Source organism: Corvus brachyrhynchos, unplaced genomic scaffold (genome assembly GCF_000691975.1).
Source record: "Corvus brachyrhynchos isolate BGI_N302 unplaced genomic scaffold, ASM69197v1 scaffold61, whole genome shotgun sequence".
Lineage (NCBI taxonomy): Eukaryota > Metazoa > Chordata > Aves > Passeriformes > Corvidae > Corvus > Corvus brachyrhynchos.
The window spans coordinates 323,671-343,981 of NW_008236478.1; the positions used below are offsets into that span (position 1 = coordinate 323,671).

The window sequence follows — 20,311 nt, forward strand, 5'->3', positions numbered from 1 at the left end:
AAGCTTCTAAAATGTTTCATCTCTCAGCTGAACAAACAAGTCCAAGAATGTAGGCAAAAAGCACTAAGAATACAGAAGTTGTAAAAAGGTATAACAGGGGTATAAAAGAAAAGGCAAAAAATCATCATGGCATCAAAATCAGCCTCCACTAGCAACTGCCATGTGATGCTTACCTGTTCCTTACACTGCACCAGAGCCCTCTGGATCTCATTTGGGTTCAGGGCATGGGCATGAGGCAGGCAGCTGAGTGCCAGTTCAGCAGCTGCCCGCACCATGTTGGAGTCTCTGGCCCGTGAAGCTCTGTCTGCCAATGATGCCACCTCTGGAGGAGTTAGATGTCCATCCCAACACTCCACCAAGATGTTCAAGGCTGCGCTACCAATCTCCATGGCCTGCCCTAAGAGGAAGAGTGAGAGAGACTCTCGCACCACTGTATGCCCAGCCCAGTTACAGTCAGCTTTCTCTCAACAGCAGGTGCACTCTTCACTTCCTTCGAGCAGTGACAGAGCCCAGTTGCTTCCCTTAGGGGTCGCATGAAATTTAGGTGCTTCCTCCCAAAACACAGGACAAACAAGAGCCCTCAATGAGCAAGTGGTGAGTGAGGACACCATTACCTAAGTTAAGCTAAAATGCATTGGAAATAGCAAAAAGTACTTGCTATAGCTGATTTTAGTACCCACAAAGCAGTCTGGACTATCAGTCTATTTCTTCATGTCAGGAAAACATGAATTTTCAAAAGTGTATTTTTTTAGGCCTCTAGAAGCCATATGGATAGGTAGTAGGTATGGGTGCAATCAGAAGGAGGAGGAACGTGAAAACTGAACACAGCCAAAAGAGCATGTTCAGACTTGACAAATGCCTGTCTCTTCAGCATACCTCTGAAGGAGAGGTAAAGACCATCTCTGTATGAGAAGTGGGCTTTTTAGACTGAAGCATGCTGCAGTACCAACAAGAAGAAAGAGGTCACAAGAACTTTCCAGGCCAAAATAAGCACCACTGTGTAAATCACTGCTGATCAGCAACTACTGCAGCTGTGTGAGCTGCTTACACGGCTCCTACAGCACATCAGCATCACCATTTTCAAGAACAAGCTTGCTTCCCTACCCCCCTTTCCTGCCCAGAAGTAAGCATCCCAATAAAGTTTTGCTGTAACCTGTGATCCAAGAGACATGGGACGAGTAAGTTCGAGAGAGCCAGTTGGGAGACACGAAGTTGTGCAGCCCTAGTGCATACAGCCCAATCTCAAAGGCGCAGAGGTGAAGGTTGCGGTGTGGTCCCTGGTGCCCACCGCTGGAGGAAGGGTGGGTGAAGATAGAGGTACTGCTGTTTCCACCTGCTTTGATAAGGACTGTCTTGGCCAATTCAAAGTAGAAGTGAGCAGCTGCCTCTGAGGGCTGGTTTGGGACATGAGGAGCATGGCTCTCCAGCCGCCTCCCTTTATACCTAGAAGAAAGAGGAATCTTTCAGACAACAAGTACCCCAAGTTTGCCAGCTGGAGCTCCTGTCTTTGGGGTCCAGAGGAAACAAAGCAAATTTTCCCCATAAACTGTTTCTTGATGCACACGTGCCAAGTCCCCAACATCAGGCTTAGAGGTTGCCTCTCTGCATTCATTACCTGCCAACTTCCACAGTCTTTGCACGGGCTCCCCCACTGGCTCTCCTACTGCCACTGGAAGAGGAAGATCCCAGTGAATCACTTGAAGAACTGCTGATGCTGTCACTGTCCTGTCCTCTGCCCCAGGATGTTGTTGCCCAGCCCCCACGTAGGGGACGCCGACTGAGTGTTGGAGAACTGTCAGAGGTGGTTTCAGGAGCACTGCTGTCAATACTAGCCATGCCTACAACACCAGAACCAACACAGAAACATCACCAGGGTTGGTAAATGTAATGCAGGTAGGTAAACTCCTAATCATATTACCTGCAGTACCAACTAAGATCAGTTATGTCAGCAACTGCCTTATGGCTAGCAGGCATTCATTGTAAAATAAGAGAGATTAAATCAAATCAATTTGGCCACAGACATCAGTGTCATTTTGTAGTTCTTGCATTAAAATGCAGAAGAGTCCAAGAACAAGGTATCTTTTTTCCCCCTTCACACCATCACAGCCCCTCAATCCACCTGCCAAGCTTTGTGGCAGAGTATAACAACAAGAAGCAAATATACATACAAAGTCAAGTTCCACAGATTATACGAATAAGAAGAAAACCCCTTAGATATATGCTGCACAACCTTCACATCCTCTGCCTCTACCTTACACCCTTTCCAAGAGAAGTGTAGAGAGGCAGCGGCTTCTCTGAATTTGTTTCTGAATCCAGGAGCACAGTGCTGCACTTCCAGAGTCAGCAATCATTCAGCTCCAGGTATCTAATCCACCACACAGAACGTAACTGGTGCAAGAATGGCATATTAACTTGCCATACAGAAAGGGGCAGGAAATTTATGGAGCAAATCTTATTTGTCCATGTCAAACATCTCAGAGACACTCAGCTGCTTCTGTTGTACAGGAAAGGCTGACAAGTAAAATCACAGAGTCATAGAACAGGTTGCTCAAAGCCCCATCCAACCAGGTCTTGAACACTCCCAGGGATGGGGTATCTCTGTGCAACCTGTTCAGAGCCTCACAACCCTCACAATAAAGAACTTCTTCCTAATGTCTAATCTAAATCTCTCCTCTTTCAGTTTAAAGCTGTTATCCTTTGTCATATCACTACATGTCCTTGTAAAAAGTTCCTCTCTGGCTCTCTTGTGCGAACAAGGGGTAAACCCCAGCAGACTGCCTAACAGAGCACTAGATGCTGTATGAACTAGTCCATTCCCACCTGTGTGTTTCTTCTTCTGCCTGACAGGTGAACCCCAGCATCTCCCATTGTATCCACCTCGGTTTCCAAGGGCCAGACGACTGGGGACCTTTCCTTCTTGTTTCAAAACAGTGGCCTCAGCAGCTGGCTCACAGGGAGACCTCTGAGAGCTCTCTGCATAAACAGGACACAGTAAACATCATCTTGTTTCTGTATCTCTAAAACCAGACATGGCCATTTAAAAGATATAAATAACAAAAGGTAAAGAATTTTTATAAAATGAATAGTATTTATGAGCAGGATTATCTCAGTTTTCTTTCAGTTATTAATCACATCATCTGACACTAGGCCAAGAACATTTAAGTCAAGATTTGGAAAATAGGCTGCAACTATGGAAAATTTTAGCATAGCTGGTACAAAGCACTTCTCACCCTGTGCACTCTTCTCCACAAAGTTCTCAGGACTGCTCTGGACTGCAGTGCTTACAGCAGCTTGCTGAGTGACAGAAGTCCCTGGAAGCTGCTGGATAGCTGCAGCAGACTGGGCAGCATGTTTGGAAGGAGATTTTTGATTTGCAACTGTAGGCTTGCTGGATGAGTAGAAGGAACTCAGTGTCTGTGGTTTGTGAGTTTGACTCTCTCTGTCCAGGAGTTTGTCTAAAATCTTTAACAACAAGGGGAAGAAAAAAAAAGGCACTCAGCAGAAGGGTAAGAGACCAGGCACTACACTAAGAGGGAAAATATCAAATAAACTTCCTGGTGGACAACAAATTTAATTTGCTGGGGCAAAAAAGAAAATGCTTGTTCTCTAGAAAATAGGCATCATCTTCCTGCACTAAACAGTAGTGCAATGCACACTTAAGAGCCATGTGGTCTGTGTTACTTGAGGAAGCAAAGACTCAGTAATAACTCATTTTCACTTGAAACACCCACTGACTTTACTTGAATGTGGCAGTTCTCAACCCCCACATGTCCTCCCCCGAGGGGGGAGAAAGTCCTTGCCAGGAATAAGAGACGAACGGGACTTTTGGATCTTCTCGGTCTCCAGATTGTTTATTATATCTTATCAGTAATTTACATGCCACCAACATAGCATGAAGCAGAGCAAGTACCAAAAGGCAAATGCAGGAAAACTCAAGGCCTTTTAAAGGTAAACTACCTAATAGTTACTAAGTACATACATTATTTTTACTTTTTTACCAATGCCTAATGAACTATCCATTCACGTAGCCCTGTACTGCAGCATTTCCTAACCAATCATTCTGTGCTACCAACACTGCAGAAAATGGAGTAGGTGAAGAAGGAAGAGACCTGAAAAACCACAGGGATCCTCCATCTTGCCTTCATCTACTTACCATACTAATAAACCTAAAAACTCTAAATTTTTCACCCTTAAACAAACTACATATTATACCACCACCTAACTCGCTCTCTTGTAGATTCTAATTCATCCCAAAGCTTTGGCAGCCTTCTCCATGGACAAAGGTTAAAAACAGTGTTTTCCTGGGGGAATGGGTCATTCAGGACAGGCAGAGAAACATGCCCTGCACTTTGGTTCCAACACCTGAAAAGCACCCAAAACTCACAAAAAAGTAGTAGCTCTGGTATATCAAGGACAGAATGGAGGATTCTAAATTTAGCTCTGCCAGATGTTGTTGTTTAAGTTACAAAAATTCCATGCTCACCATTCAGAAAATCCTTTCACACATTATTGAGAAACTGGCAAAGCCACTAGAGAAAACTGCCTTACACTGGCCTACAGTAATGCTTTGTTGTCTTAATTTATTATGTAAGTGGGGAACAATGCATCACCACATTTTAAGGGGTTGTCCACTTCTACTGTTTGTTTTCCAGATTTAATCAACACCACAAGTCTGACGGACCATTTATGTGCAGATGATTGATACCACAGCATCTCTGGAGAAGAGTATAGCAAAAGTGCTTCTCTTTCAGGAGACAAAAAGACACTAATAATGTGCTTGCTGTGTAGGAGGACTTTGGAATATAAAAGATTAATAAAACCCTTTCTGAAGCTTCAGCAGTTTTCAGTATTTTTTTCTTCCTCTGGGGTGGAGAGCCAGAGTTTTACTCTCTCTCTTGCATAGGAAATTAAGACACAGGTGTACTGAACTAATATATCAAAGAGGTGAGAGGTTAAGAAACAGAGGCTTTGCTAGGTATACTATTCTGCAAGCCAATATCCCTGCAGCAAAACATATGCAATCCCCAGACCACACACGGACTACACACTGAAAAAACACTTCGGAGAGAACTTGTCTTAGCAGGTAAACAAAAGCAATAAAAGCAGTGACAACACATCTCCTGAATGGACCTTAAGAAACCTATGGAAAGAGTGCCTCTCCCGGGGAATGCACGCTGCACAATCAGGTTTGGGATCAGTGGATGAATATAAATACCACAATATAGCTTGTAAAACATCAGTATGTGACACAGCAACTTATACTCACTGGCAAAACTATCAAATCCATCAAAACCTAAACATAGTTTGCCTTCCATCTCCCTCTCCCCTTTCAAAGGGAAACTCACCTTCTTCAGCTTAGACTGATCATCCTTGTAAGTAATCATCAGGGCTAGTGCCAGATCCCCTTTCTCCCTTCGTGTGCCTTCACACAACAGAGGATGTTCTGCTTCACTGACAGTTGTTTTCATACCTGCAGCCCATAAAAGAGAGGATGAAGAGACAAGTGAGTTAATGGGACTACACTACATCCTGAGCACTATCTATACCTCAGACTGTTTTATTCCCCTCACTGTTACAGGCAAAATAAGATTTTTTTCCTCCTATTTTTCTGTTAACTTCAGAAATAGGCCATGAATAAACAGAAGCTGCTGTCTGTCCCTAGAATACTAAGTTCGTTACAACTGTCAGAACAACCATATATTAAAAGGCCACAGGAAGAGTCCAGGCAAGCCTAAAACCCTATCTTGAATCCAAACTTTTGGTTTCTGCAGATATTACAAGCCAGCATTCCAACACCATAAAAACCTCATCTTCTTCCTTTCAGAGATGAGGCAACAGAGAACAGGCCTTGTCTAATCCCTTTTATTCCTTTTTGCATACTGCTTTAAAACAGGCATACAGTATTGTCATAACATGTATATAATCACTGCTTTGTTGCTGAAGCAAATGAGGCAAGAATTCAGTATTATGCTAAGATCCTGAATTATATGATAAAGCTTGAGAGTACTTCTGCTAGTCTTTCACTACCATTGTCTAGTCTCTTCTGAAATGATTGTCTTTTGTTCTCTGAAACTGTCCATCTCTATTGAAGTCCAGGCAATACATATTTTATGACAAAAGAGCAAGCAGAATGCTAAAATGCATGTTACTACTTAAACATTGAGGTCTCATCCCATACTCTTCTTCCATTTTTTCACAGCTTTGCAAAGATACCTCAACCCTGGCAGGTAGAATCCTGCATCTGGTTCTGTCAAACTGTGCAAACACTTCCATTTCTGCATCAAACTGGAATGAACTATTAACTGTCACCATTCAAAATGGGAAAGGCTGCAGAACATGGCTGAAGGCAGACTTTTCTTGTAAAAGATTCTTACCAAGGGCAGCAACAGCTGCCTCAAAACCAAGCTCTTCGTCTCCAGGCATTTCATTATTCCAATTACGGCTTGGGGGTCTAGAGCCTGTAGGAGAAACCACTGAAAGAAGACAACAGAATTAGTGTTCAGCTTTCAAAGCTAAGGCTTCAAAGCAAAAGACATTTCTGAGAGCTTTCTGCATTTGTAGAGCTTCCTGTGGTCCTGTTCTTAGCCTCATACCAGTTTCAAGACCACAGCACCTTGTGGGGCTTTTTTCCCATTTCTCTCTCTAACCTCAGGAGGCTCCAAACCAGGCAAGTATATTGCCAAGTCAATCTTCTAATCCCAGGTTTTTGTGTTCTTTTTAAATTCTAGATTTATATCAGCTTCCTCTGAATATAACCAGCACAAAAGCAGAAAAGTCAGTAGTTCATTTTACAAACACACACAGAGTGCTGAAATGTGTTAAATGTGCAGTTGTTTTCAAATGTAGGCAGAAGGAGAAACAGTTCCACTGAGGAACAAAATATCTTTAAAGCAACATAGAGGCAAGTGCAAGCAACAGCGCATGAAGAATAAAACTCTGGTTGTTCTCATACAGAAGACAGTTTCACTTTGAAAATCCCTCAAGACCTGGCATCTCAGAATATGCCCTGCACACACTCAGGCCAATGCAGTCAGTACCTGGAGTGCACAGGACATCAAATATAAAGCTTGCCAACATCAGAGGCAGGACAGGACGGTAATCACACAATGTCCCTTCTCGCAGTTCTTCAGCTCTTCCTCGAATAGTGTTCATCTCATTGGTGCCCAAGGGAATCTTCTTCAAGAGGGCTGCAATCTCAGATTCCTGATAAGCCAGCTTCACCTGGTATTATCCACAAAGAAACAGAAGAAAAGCTGTCAACAGCACAGTTCCCCTGTGGGGAACAGACCATTTTCCCCTTTACATAAAGTACAGCAACAGTTTTTATTGGTTTGTTAAATGATAGCAACTCTTATCAGCCTAGCCACCTTTGCCATTCTCTCCACAATGAAAACAGGTTTTCAAATCTAAGAACAGTCTTGCTTCATATTTATACACAAAATTTCTTACTCAAATGATCACTCTTCAGCTGCATACAGAAAAAATGCATAAGCTCTCATAAGAACATCAGCAGAAGTATCTGACTGGATAGGCCAGTGGAAAAGGTGGTTACTTGTATTGTAGGAAGAAAGGATGCTATGTTAATCGATACACCCATTTGAGACATCAGAGACTGATTAGCAGAAGAATGGGCACAGCATGGAAGCACACATGCCATCAGGATGAAGACATTTCACTACTATGTGCCTGTATTCTCTCCATTCTTAACACGTGAAAGCAGTAGTTTGCTTTTAGGTAGCAAGTGACAACCAATCTCACAATCTTCTAATCAGACCACAAGAAGTACAAATAATTAGCATAAAAATTGTAGTTGGTGGATATCTAGCAACAATACGCACTCTGAGGGACTGAACAACCCTGCAGTAAAAAAGCAAGGTGGCTGTAAACCACACAGAGAAGGTCTTTACTTTACTATTCTTTTTCACAATAGGAATCCTAATAATAATCAAGGTGTGTCCATAATAATATGCTCACACAGGGCATATGCTTGCCTGCCAATGAATGAGGTATCAGCAAAGGCAACAATTTTCAAACATGCAATAATCACACCAATTTGCCCTAAGGAATAACTTCCAATCATTTCACCAATACAAATATGAACAAATATGGATATTTACAAATGACTTTATTTCCCCCAGATTAGAGAAGCAAACTGAAAACATATTTAAGATAAGAAGTAGGCTATTCTAATCAAAATAATACATTCATAAAAGATTTTGTACTCATCTAAATATTTTCAGGCCTATAGCTTCATGTGAAATCAAAGACCTTTTGGCCCATGAAGTCTGAGCTTCCTTTTAATGAAGGTAACAACAGCTGAAGTGATATTCCTAATCATTTTTCTGGCAGATCAACATGTGCTAATGGGATGTGCACTCAATTTAGTTCCACTGCAATTCATTTTAAGAAAACATATAAAAGCATAACCAAACTTCAGGTGTTGAAATTTAAACCATGTGAGCAAACACATTCCAACAGAGTAATGTTGTTTATGGATACTGTCTTTTTGAGATATTTCATACCTCCAGAGCCTTGGTAGAGGCAGGTGGTCTCTGCAGCTCCAGAGCAAACATTCCTATTCGGAAGGCCAGGTTGTGGTACTCCAGCCGCTCACTCAACACAGTCAGCAAGAAAGCAGCTTTAGACAAGGTGTTGGTTGCCATCCATGTCTGCTTGCTGGTTGATACCTTGTTCTTTTTGCCCTGTTTGAGGAGGAATTTGTCACAGGACGCTTTCCTAAACATCCTAAATGACTCTATGCTTGTCTTCAAATCCTTTGCAGTAGTTATACACAGGAGAAAGAATAAAATACATTTTATTTAGATTAAATTTAGATTTTTTTCCTTATGCAGAGGAATCTCAAATTTCAGTGGTTACCATTGAACATCATTGCTTCCCCTATGTCACCCCAGCACAACACAGTGGAAGAGCTGGCCTGTGGACAAGACACATGTCCACTATTGGACTGATGCTGTGCAGGCAGATGTTGCACGCCCGTCCCTTCCAAGGGAACCCTTCCATACAACAAACACTGCTTAGTGTCACTACAGGTGAGTTTCCAGAAGTTTATGCTTATTTCTTTCTTGTTCAACCCTTTTATCCTGAAACAGCAAAACTACTAACATTTCCAGCGAGGTACACTATGAAATAGGAGACTAAGGTTTTGAAGAGAATCACAAGAAACAGGGTCTCCTGCACAGAGATGCCCTACAATCAAGACTACTGATGGTTGCTGTCATCTCTCTACCTTAGTTGGTGGCTGCTCCACTTTGAGATCTGGAGGGTTGGCCAGTAGGTCCCTGGCAAGCTCTACAGTCAAGCGGCAAGCCTCACTACTGTATCCATGAGCATACAGGGCCTCTGCACAGGCAAACAGGATCTGCAAGAAGAAACAGATGGTCATATTCAAACCACACTACCCCAGCCTAGAGTCAGCCTGCTCAAACCACCTGTCACAAAGACTCTGCAAACACAATTCATGACTAACTTCAGCAGCAGGTATTCTCAGAGTCCTCCCTGCCTAGACCTCCACCACCAGTCTTTTGAAGCACTCCCCTAAAAAGCCTTTTCTTATGTAATTAAGTCCCATCCTCTCTCCAAGTGCTATAAGAGATCAGAGAATAGCTCAAAAAAACCTAAACCCCAAACTACCACTGTTTTCATGCATTGCCATTTGGCTGCTTGCTTACACAGATGCAAGCTCTAAACACATTTTGGGGTTATTACAGGAACAAGACACAGTTAATTTAGATTGCCTCTCCTTTCCAAAGAACTTCTGCTTAAATAGTTGGATTTAAATTTTTCTTGCTGAGCATGTCTCAGTCTTACTTATTTTTAGTTTCAGATAATTTTTGTCATTTCCAAGGGTGAGACGAGGTGAAAAGCACACACTGCTTTGTCTATGTTTGTAAATCCTGGAGTGAGAGATGGGATTAACTAAAACTGGGACACACTTGCAGTTAGCACAAAAATAGGGAATCAAGCTTGTGGGAAACAGACATATGCTACCACTACATTAGGCTTGTAGGTACCTCATGATACAATTGGTTATCACAACATTATAATTAAGCACTTGATTTAACAACATCCTAGGTTAAGTGTGACAGCTATGAGGGTGGTGAGCTGTGATTTATACAATACATAAAACTGCAAAACAGCATTTTGAACTAGATTCAGCTCACCTCCATCCGGTTCTCCTGTTCCAGAGGCTTTATACCAGCAAATACATCCTGCTCCTCTTCAATTCCCCCTTCAGCTTTGTCATCATCTTCCTTCACTACCTCTTGTGGATTCAGATAGTACACCTGGTAATCATCTTCCTCTTCTCCATCATCCCCTCCCCCTGCTGCACCATTCTCTCCCACTTCTTCTGGCTTCAGACTCACACCACCAGAGTTCTCATCTGCAGAAGGCAGGTCGTCATCACCACTGCCCATCTCCCCCACAGGATCCTTGGGGGATTTCTTGGCCATGGAACTGCTCCTGACAGTGGGCTCAGGTCCCTCAGAGAAGTACACCCCACCATCCTCCTCAAAGGCATCCCTGTAGCTCCTGCTCAGTGGACTTTCTGTAAAACTAAAGGTGTTGCTGGCTTCTGCCCCCAATGCCAAGCTGCTGTCATCCAGGCTCATCTCTGCCAAGTCTGGCTCCAGAGAGCTGTCCTCGCTGCTCATGCGGCGTTTCCCACTATGTTTACTGGTCAAGCCTTTGCTCACTGGCAACTTTGCTTTGCCCACTGCAGTCTTATACACAGCTTTATCCCCTTCTGCTGAGAGCCGTCTCAGAACCCTCTGTGGCGTTTCAGAGACAACTTTCCGCTTTCCACTAAGTTCTTTCGGACGCACTGCTGGCTCCTGGGGAGAGGGCCGCAGCCTGTCCCCGGGCTGCAGACATGGTCCCCCGGGCTCCTGGCCGTGGGTTCTACCAGCCTCACAGGCACTTTCTACACACTGTAACCGGCAGCTCCTCTGCTGGATGGCCTTTACCCAACAGAACGAGTTCTTCTTGTCAGTGCTGCTATATGTAATCCCAGGAATGGGATAAGCTTCCTCCCAGTTGAAGTAACAGGCTTCTACAGCTGGCTTGAAACCTTGGAAGAGCTTCTCCAGTGATTTCTTGTGCTGACCCCTCTTAACATTATCTATGACTTTCAGCTGCCACTGTCTGAGCTGTGAGCAAAGATCCCTGCGCCTAAGAGAAGACAGAGAACAGGTTAGGAAGCAAACAAAAAAAGCACCTGCAACAAATTTCTACTTAACCCACAGAACACTTCCTTCCTTTGGCCAACAACATCATCTGTTGAATTAAGTATAGACAGCATTAGTAAGAAGACAAGCTGAAAAAACAAACAGGTATATTAACAGCTAAGTTCTAGACAGGTTCATGATACAGAAACAAAATGTGAACAATACAAAGCACAATACAAACCGGAGGTTTAAAATGAAACAGTCTGCCCTGTTTGCTTATCTGCCCTAAATAAGGTGTTAGTGATTTGAGTCTCAGCAGTCTCAGTCCAGTGAGTACCACGGGAAACTGCCCTTGGAAACACTCATAAAACAGTATGCAGCAGCTGTGAAACAGCCCTGTGAATAACTCCAGTTAAGACATTCACAAGTACAACCTAAATGGCCTACCCTGGGAAGCACAATGACAGACAGAACCACTTAAGTGCCTCCCAGGCACTTACCTCTTTACCCTGATGTGCCTATATAAAGGCCAGCAATTTAATTTAAGCTTTAGCAGGCTGTCCTCAGGAGAATAAACTGTTGTAAACCATAGGGACAGCAACAATTGATGTTCAAATAACTTTGAAGAAGCAGCAATCTGGCAGGGCTACACACACTTATATTACACAATTAGTCCCATGCCCCCATATTATTATGGGAAGAACAAAACAGTTCTGTATTTCCCAGCTCCAAATCTCACGTAGGGCCTATGCACATGAGCAAAATAATGTAAACGGTGATCTAATTCAAGAGAAAAAGACATTTCTAGAAATTGCACCAGATGTCTCAATCAACTGCCATCCTTTTTCTGCCACACATTTTAGATATCTGATGTACACTTCAATTCTACCAGATTGCCTATCAAAAGTAAAAGAACAAGAAAACAAAATAATAATTGAGGTGACCCAATTTAGGTGCAAAGGGTAATAGGACAAAAGGGACTAAACAAAATGGACTATTTCTATTTGTCCACTCAAGAAATTAATTAACAAGGAAGCAGACTGGTAGGGCTTAATCAAGGAGAAGATTTTCAGAAGGAAAAAAGGAGCAGAAGCTACTCAGGAAGGGTAATATAAGGGTGACAGTCTGTGAAGTCTCCTTATGATTCATTGAAAAGAATGGAAGTATGAGTAGAAGAGGGTCCTTGGAGACTTTTCAAACAACAAGAGAATAGGTAATCAAGCAGGAGCATTTCAATTATTCACTAGCTCAAGTAGGAGATCTGAGCAAATTTGAACTGCATCAAATAACTCAAATGTGAATATATATAGCACAACTTCATATGTTATTAATGGCCAAAATATTTTGTGCTTTTTCTATGTGATTTGATTGATGTTTGTGTTTATTTTAAGCCTGATTCCCAGTTTCCTACAGTTTTTGTCTTCAACTCCTATATTTAGCTACTTCATATTGTAAACTGAACAAGACAGAAACTGCATCCATTTTCGTGTCCCTGATGTACCTTACATAGGGCATTTTATTAATGTTACACAACAATTCAGAGAAAGCAAATCCTGTTAATGCGTAATTGTTCTGAAAATACCATCCTGTTTTCATTTGTTCTGAGAAACTACTTCTGAGAATTTACAGCACATTAGACTTAACCAATACATTTTACACACCACACTTTGTAGACAAGATGTACAAAACAAACTATTATGATGTCAACCACAGTATCTCAACAGGAGCTCTCAGTACCTCCTCTGCTACTCAACTGCTGCTAAATAAAGATGGTGCTAAATAAAGATGGCAGTGATTTACCAACACACAATATGGTTTAGAAATCTGCAGAAGCAACACAGTTTTTTCTCAGACAATTGAAAACACTAACTGAAAATTATACACTGATGACAATGTTTACCAAGACACTGCAGAGAACACACTCCTTAAGAGCACAGAAAGTAAGAACTGGTTCACCTTGAAATACACAATACTGAATTACTGGGCTAAACAGAATTCGATTGAAGTGCTGAATGGTTAAATATAAAAACCTTTCAAATTAATAGGTAGCTGGTGCTATCATTCAAAGAAATGTTCTCCACTGGGACACTAACACGCAGAATTACACCCATATGTAAGAAAGGACCCTCAGAAAACAAATTAGTCACACTAGTTGATGTTGCTAAAAGTAAGCAGCAACAGCAATTAAAGTAATTATAGTGCTTTGAATCTTACACAGCACATAATCCAGAAGGACTAATGGTTGAACAGGTAATGAGGTAATGATACAAACACAAGAGATCTTGTGTTTAGTGTGGTTCAGTATCACAGAAATTAAAGAGACAGGAACTAATTCTGTGGCTCACCTCTGTGGACTAATAGTTGGGTCGAGGACAGCCAGCCTCCAAAGAACCACCATCTCATCACACATGCTTGCACAGGCATGAGCAGCTACTTCTGACTGGCCATTGCTGCGTCCTGTGTGCCCACTAGCACTGCTGTGTGATGCAGATGTTCGCACACTGTACCACCAGCCGGTTATCTGTAGAAGAAAAAGTTCAATGGAGCTGTGTTGTGGCCAACATCTCAACCCCTGCTCTCACTTCATCTCACAATTCCAAGGAAATGGGATCTGTAGTTAATACCAGGTTTTCATTTGACTGAAATAACTATGACCATTAAAGCAGTATCAGTTTTTGAGAACTAAGGGCCTCTCAAAATTTCTCTGGTTAGAAGGCACATGCCCAAAGAACAAAATATTCACAGGATGTTCGCTTCCTAGAGGCCTTCACTCTTGGAGAGAAAAAGTGAACAAATGTGATAAATGAAGCATTTCTTTTCCCCAGCTCAAAGTCAAGGTATGGGATGGAGCAATAAGGAAACTTACACTGCAATTTATATTACAGACTGAGGTCAAAGTTCTGATCTGTCAAAATAAACCTTTTTTTCTCATATTATTTTAACAAAATAAAAAAAGTACTACTTCCATCCACCAAAAGATATCTTCCATAAAGATAACAAAAGAATCTGAGATTCTATCACACAACATATACATTTAGTTTTTATTGAAATGACAGCTCATATGTGACATGCTTTGTTTAAAAAAAATAGAAACAAAATAACAGTAAAATAAATCACCTTGATTGGGAAGAAATTAAATCAAGTATGCTGAACAAAAGAAATCAGACTCTAAATACTCTTTTTAGAAGAACTGAGGCATTTGGGGAATATAGTGTTATCAGGACATCACTAAATAAGAAAAAGAGCAAACTCTAACATGCTTTTAGTGTGAAGAAGCACATGCCCGTAATGCACATAGGCTACTAAAATGATTGTATTCAGCCATGGACTGTATAGACACAAAGCACCAGTTACTGGCTCTGCCTCGTTCCCCAGAACATCCCCCCACTCCAAGCAAAGAGATACCTGCTCATAGTTGAGACACTGGTCAGTCAGAATCTCCAGCAAAGGAGCTGCGTTGCTATCCCGCCTCTTAAACATCTCCCGCACAATGGAAAGCAAGTTCCAGATTCCTTCAGGTTCTCTCCCTCGCAGCGGACGCAGCAGACAAGCCCACTCAGCAGCAGCTGGTGGCTCAGTGGAAGACAGATACATTGAATTCACATCACTGTATATAAAGCAGAAGAATAAGGATGAGAAAAAATTAAATCAAGCACAGTCATACAAAATCCTGAGTATAGTCTACATCCGGGAATATATTTGCCCTTCAGTGGCGCAGACATGAATAACCTAAAAGACAGGATGCATAATGAGCTCAAGAACACCACACAAACAAAATATTGTACAAATACAGTCTGTTCCACTGAAGTAACACTGGACAACCTATGCAAAAATACAGTCCAGAAGAGTGACAATGAAACTGAGCATCCTTCAATCCAAGGCATACAGGCTATATGGTGAATGAATTTCCAGATCACATGAACATCACATTTTCCCTTCGATGGGAAACAGTTTACCTGAAAACAACAGGAGAGGGTCCACAGAATTTATGAAGGGTTTTCTTTATGTTGTCACTGAGAGTAGATTCATCTAAGTACCAGGTGCTTTGATCTGATGCAGAGGGTCCAGCAGTGGGATCTTACAAAAGACAAACACATTTACAGTCTGCAAACTTTGAAGATATTTTACTCTATGTGCCCAACCACAGAGTTAATAAGGAGTACACAGGTAGTGCTACCCAAGTTATTTCACCCATTATTGAACACCCTATTCAGAATTATCTTAAAATGCTACCATAACATTATCTTCAACACTGACAACACTAAACTAGCAGCTTCTTCTTGACCAGAAGGGTAATGGAGTATTAAAATAGGAATGCTCTAACATCTTTGGTAACCAACACTTAGGTAAGCTACCCCAAGTCACAGCTAACCCAATCTAGTGTTACCAATAGTCCTGTTTTAAGCAGGAACTTGGGAGAGGTCCCCTTCAATCAACATTTCCAGCAGTCTATATTTAATACCAAATTAAAAAGAAAAACACTTTGTTAGAAAGTGACTGATGCTCCCTTCTTCTGCAAGCACTCTGAGGTGCCTATTGCCATATATACACCTAAGTGCCAATACTCATCCCTTTTCCTTGATTTCTATCTGCAATCCATGCTACAGGTTAAGAAATCTGAAGCTATGGAAATACATCCTCTTCCTATCTGTGATACAGATTACTGAAAAAAGATACATTAAAATTACCTGGGGCTCCACACACTGTGTTGATGGCAGTAGACTGAGAAGATAATAACTCGTCCAGCAAACGCTGAGCTGTTGGAAGAATCTGAAAACATGAAGCAAACTTTCAATATACACAGTATTTCTTATCCTGCTATACCCAGCAAAAGATCGTGACTGAAACACTGGTAATTTCAGTACAGAATACACAGAGCTACGTTTTCAGAAGGACGACAGAGGGTGCTAAAGATCACACAATGGCCACAAGCTGTCACACCTCTGCTCTCACAGCCCACGCACGGCTCACTTTCTGCAGTCACACCCTAAGTAAACAAAAGCATCAGTTTATTAGCTCCCTTCTCATTTATTGAGGAATAGAAGCCCACAGAGAGTGATACTGCAACTAATTTTGAGAGTCAGGGAAGTCACTGCTGTCAAGGTCACGATTTTCCTGCACTTTGAAAGATCTTTACTTCTTGTTCCTAAATCATTTCTCTAAAGCCCAAGCAAATGGGTGCAAGAGACCAATTATAAAATACATCTACACATAATTTTGGGGGCAGACTTTAAATTATTTACCATCCAGTTAGCAAAGGGATTCAGTAGTAAATGAATGCAATTTCAGCACTAAACTAATCATATCTTCTGGACCAGCTCAGAGCATAAGCAGAGAAGGTTCACGCTCAACTGTAAAATCCTATGTAGATATATCCTTAACGCACTATTTTTGAAAGAAAACTGCACAGTAGATAGAGTTTTTCCCCAGACTAAGTCTGGGCTGAAAGTGTGGATCCATTTAGCCTTTAGTATGCACAGAACAGGCAAATTGTTAATCCACATAATTAGGATTTAAATGACTTGCAACAGAATGTCTGATATTCTTCACCTCTCTCTGTACAACAGCTGAAGCAAAAGAGCACTCTTACTGTAAAGCAAGGCACATTCAGGACACCTATATTTGCAAATAATACAGATACATCTCAAACAGATGGAAGAAAAAAATGATTCAGAAGGATATTTTGCATTTCAATCACCTGAAGAAACAAATTCAGCACTAGGCTATTTTGTACCTTTTTTCTACTACTACATATTTTAAGAAAAGTCACAGGTCTTGGCAGGGTCACACCTTAAGGTTGAAGTAAAGTACCAGAGACCTGCGGTGACTCTCCTTTAGGCTTTTTTTGCTAAGATATTCGTGTTTAATTGGAATAGGAGTACTGTCTTCATTTTGGGAAATAGCTCTTGGGCAAAGAACTAGGTAACGAATTCCAGCTGCTTTTGCATCATTTTCATAAATATAGAAAACACTTCCTACAGAGTTTCTGAAAAACATCTAACTGCATTGCTATAGACCATCATCCCCTTACACTTGAAAGTAATCCAGCATTATATTTACTGTACCCTGTCATTCACAAACTGAAAATAGAGATAAAATAGAATCATGCATACAGCCTGCTCTAATTCTACATCATGTAGTCAAAATATGGGGTCCCAAGGAATTAGAGTATCTATCTCCACCCAGAAATCTTGAAGACCAGGAATAAGACTGTTGAAAGAGTTTGGGGTGTGACTTGCCTATTTCAAAAAAATTACACAACATAGATTAAGACATATCTCCCAATAAACCCTAAACTTTTCTGTTGGGCAGCAATCATCAGATTATCTGTCAAAACATGTTCCTGGTGCACAGACGGTACACGTGACCAAAGGAGAAATAAACCCTGCAGAAAGGAGCAGACACAGAATATCTGAAAGCAAACAACTCACATGCCATTCAGGAAACAACTACCACCACTACTGACCTTTCAAAGCTCTCCCCTACTAAGTACCAGACTGTGCCATAAAGCTCAGTCTGAGGAGAGATATTTTACTCTATGTGCCCAACCACAGAGTTAATAAGGAGTACACAGGTAGTGCTACCCAAGTTATTTCACCCATTATTGAACACCCTATTCAGAATTATCTTAAAATGCTACCATAACATTATCTTCAACACTGACAACACTAAACTAGCAGCTTCTTCTTGACCAGAAGGGTAATGGAGTATTAAAATAGGAATGCTCTAACATCTTTGGTAACCAACACTTAGGTAAGCTACCCCAAGTCACAGCTAACCCAATCTAGTGTTACCAATAGTCCTGTTTTAAGCAGGAACTTGGGAGAGGTCCCCTTCAATCAACATTTCCAGCAGTCTATATTTAATACCAAATTAAAAAGAAAAACACTTTGTTAGAAAGTGACTGATGCTCCCTTCTTCTGCAAGCACTCTGAGGTGCCTATTGCCATATATACACCTAAGTGCCAATACTCATCCCTTTTCCTTGATTTCTATCTGCAATCCATGCTACAGGTTAAGAAATCTGAAGCTATGGAAATACATCCTCTTCCTATCTGTGATACAGATTACTGAAAAAAGATACATTAAAATTACCTGGGGCTCCACACACTGTGTTGATGGCAGTAGACTGAGAAGATAATAACTCGTCCAGCAAACGCTGAGCTGTTGGAAGAATCTGAAAACATGAAGCAAACTTTCAATATACACAGTATTTCTTATCCTGCTATACCCAGCAAAAGATCGTGACTGAAACACTGGTAATTTCAGTACAGAATACACAGAGCTACGTTTTCAGAAGGACGACAGAGGGTGCTAAAGATCACACAATGGCCACAAGCTGTCACACCTCTGCTCTCACAGCCCACGCACGGCTCACTTTCTGCAGTCACACCCTAAGTAAACAAAAGCATCAGTTTATTAGCTCCCTTCTCATTTATTGAGGAATAGAAGCCCACAGAGAGTGATACTGCAACTAATTTTGAGAGTCAGGGAAGTCACTGCTGTCAAGGTCACGATTTTCCTGCACTTTGAAAGATCTTTACTTCTTGTTCCTAAATCATTTCTCTAAAGCCCAAGCAAATGGGTGCAAGAGACCAATTATAAAATACATCTACACATAATTTTGGGGGCAGACTTTAAATTATTTACCATCCAGTTAGCAAAGGGATTCAGTAGTAAATGAATGCAATTTCAGCACTAAACTAATCATATCTTCTGGACCAGCTCAGAGCATAAGCAGAGAAGGTTCACGCTCAACTGTAAAATCCTATGTAGATATATCCTTAACGCACTATTTTTGAAAGAAAACTGCACAGTAGATAGAGTTTTTCCCCAGACTAAGTCTGGGCTGAAAGTGTGGATCCATTTAGCCTTTAGTATGCACAGAACAGGCAAATTGTTAATCCACATAATTAGGATTTAAATGACTTGCAACAGAATGTCTGATATTCTTCACCTCTCTCTGTACAACAGCTGAAGCAAAAGAGCACTCTTACTGTAAAGCAAGGCACATTCAGGACACCTATATTTGCAAATAATACAGATACATCTCAAACAGATGGAAGAAAAAAATGATTCAGAAGGATATTTTGCATTTCAATCACCTGAAGAAACAAATTCAGCACTAGGCTATTTTGTACCTTTTTTCTACTACTACATATTTTAAGAAAAGTCACAGGTCTTGGCAGGGTCACACCTTAAGGTTGAAGTAAAGTACCAGAGACCTGCGGTGACTCTCCTTCAGGCTTTTTTTGCTAAGATATTCGTGTTTAATTGGAATAGGAGTACTGTCTTCATTTTGGGAAATAGCTCTTGGGCAAAGAACTAGGTAACGAATTCCAGCTGCTTTTGCATCATTTTCATAAATATAGAAAACACTTCCTACAGAGTTTCTGAAAAACATCTAACTGCATTGCTATAGACCATCATCCCCTTACACTTGAAAGTAATCCAGCATTATATTTACTGTACCCTGTCATTCACAAACTGAAAATAGAGATAAAATAGAATCATGCATACAGCCTGCTCTAATTCTACATCATGTAGTCAAAATATGGGGTCCCAAGGAATTAGAGTATCTATCTCCACCCAGAAATCTTGAAGACCAGGAATAAGACTGTTGAAAGAGTTTGGGGTGTGACTTGCCTATTTCAAAAAAATTACACAACATAGATTAAGACATATCTCCCAATAAACCCTAAACTTTTCTGTTGGGCAGCAATCATCAGATTATCTGTCAAAACATGTTCCTGGTGCACAGACGGTACACGTGACCAAAGGAGAAATAAACCCTGCAGAAAGGAGCAGACACAGAATATCTGAAAGCAAACAACTCACATGCCATTCAGGAAACAACTACCACCACTACTGACCTTTCAAAGCTCTCCCCTACTAAGTACCAGACTGTGCCATAAAGCTCAGTCTGAGGAGAGAAAAAAGCTTTGCCTGTTATGTAATGCAGCAAGAAGCACACACTACTGGTGCTCACCTCTCAGCAACAACAAAGCAGTATTTTTATATCACTTTCATTTTGTAGAATTCCTCTAGTTCCCCTCATAAGAAGATTAGTATTTCTGTAGGAAATTTAGAGGACATTTTAGCAATAAAATATCTTAGTGTCCCAA

The 20,311-nt window shown here is 41.2% G+C and overlaps 1 protein-coding gene across 4 annotated transcripts in view; it reads right to left on the reverse strand.

The window, feature by feature from the left end:
- Nucleotides 1-20,311, reverse strand: part of ZSWIM8 (zinc finger SWIM-type containing 8) — a 58,770-nt gene that overhangs the window by 8,987 nt on the left and 29,472 nt on the right. For 2 of the 4 annotated variants that reach the window (XM_017725884.1, XM_017725883.1), the window contains exons 6-20: nucleotides 18,282-18,363; nucleotides 15,143-15,263; nucleotides 14,592-14,793; nucleotides 13,532-13,707; nucleotides 10,182-11,190; nucleotides 9,248-9,379; nucleotides 8,523-8,774; nucleotides 7,038-7,221; nucleotides 6,375-6,473; nucleotides 5,346-5,470; nucleotides 3,231-3,462; nucleotides 2,821-2,973; nucleotides 1,616-1,838; nucleotides 1,154-1,443; nucleotides 174-397 (exon numbers count right to left, since the gene is read on the reverse strand). In XM_017725884.1, coding sequence (XP_017581373.1) covers nucleotides 174-397; nucleotides 1,154-1,443; nucleotides 1,616-1,838; nucleotides 2,821-2,973; nucleotides 3,231-3,462; nucleotides 5,346-5,470; nucleotides 6,375-6,473; nucleotides 7,038-7,221; nucleotides 8,523-8,774; nucleotides 9,248-9,379; nucleotides 10,182-11,190; nucleotides 13,532-13,707; nucleotides 14,592-14,793; nucleotides 15,143-15,263; nucleotides 18,282-18,363 — 3,504 coding nt within the window. Of the gene's footprint in view, nucleotides 1-173; nucleotides 398-1,153; nucleotides 1,444-1,615; nucleotides 1,839-2,820; nucleotides 2,974-3,230; nucleotides 3,463-5,345; nucleotides 5,471-6,374; nucleotides 6,474-7,037; nucleotides 7,222-8,522; nucleotides 8,775-9,247; nucleotides 9,380-10,181; nucleotides 11,191-13,531; nucleotides 13,708-14,591; nucleotides 14,794-15,142; nucleotides 15,264-15,874; nucleotides 15,983-18,281; nucleotides 18,364-20,311 lie in introns of those variants that run through there. The other 2 variants (XM_008643706.2, XM_017725885.1) reach the window with 2 other exon arrangements.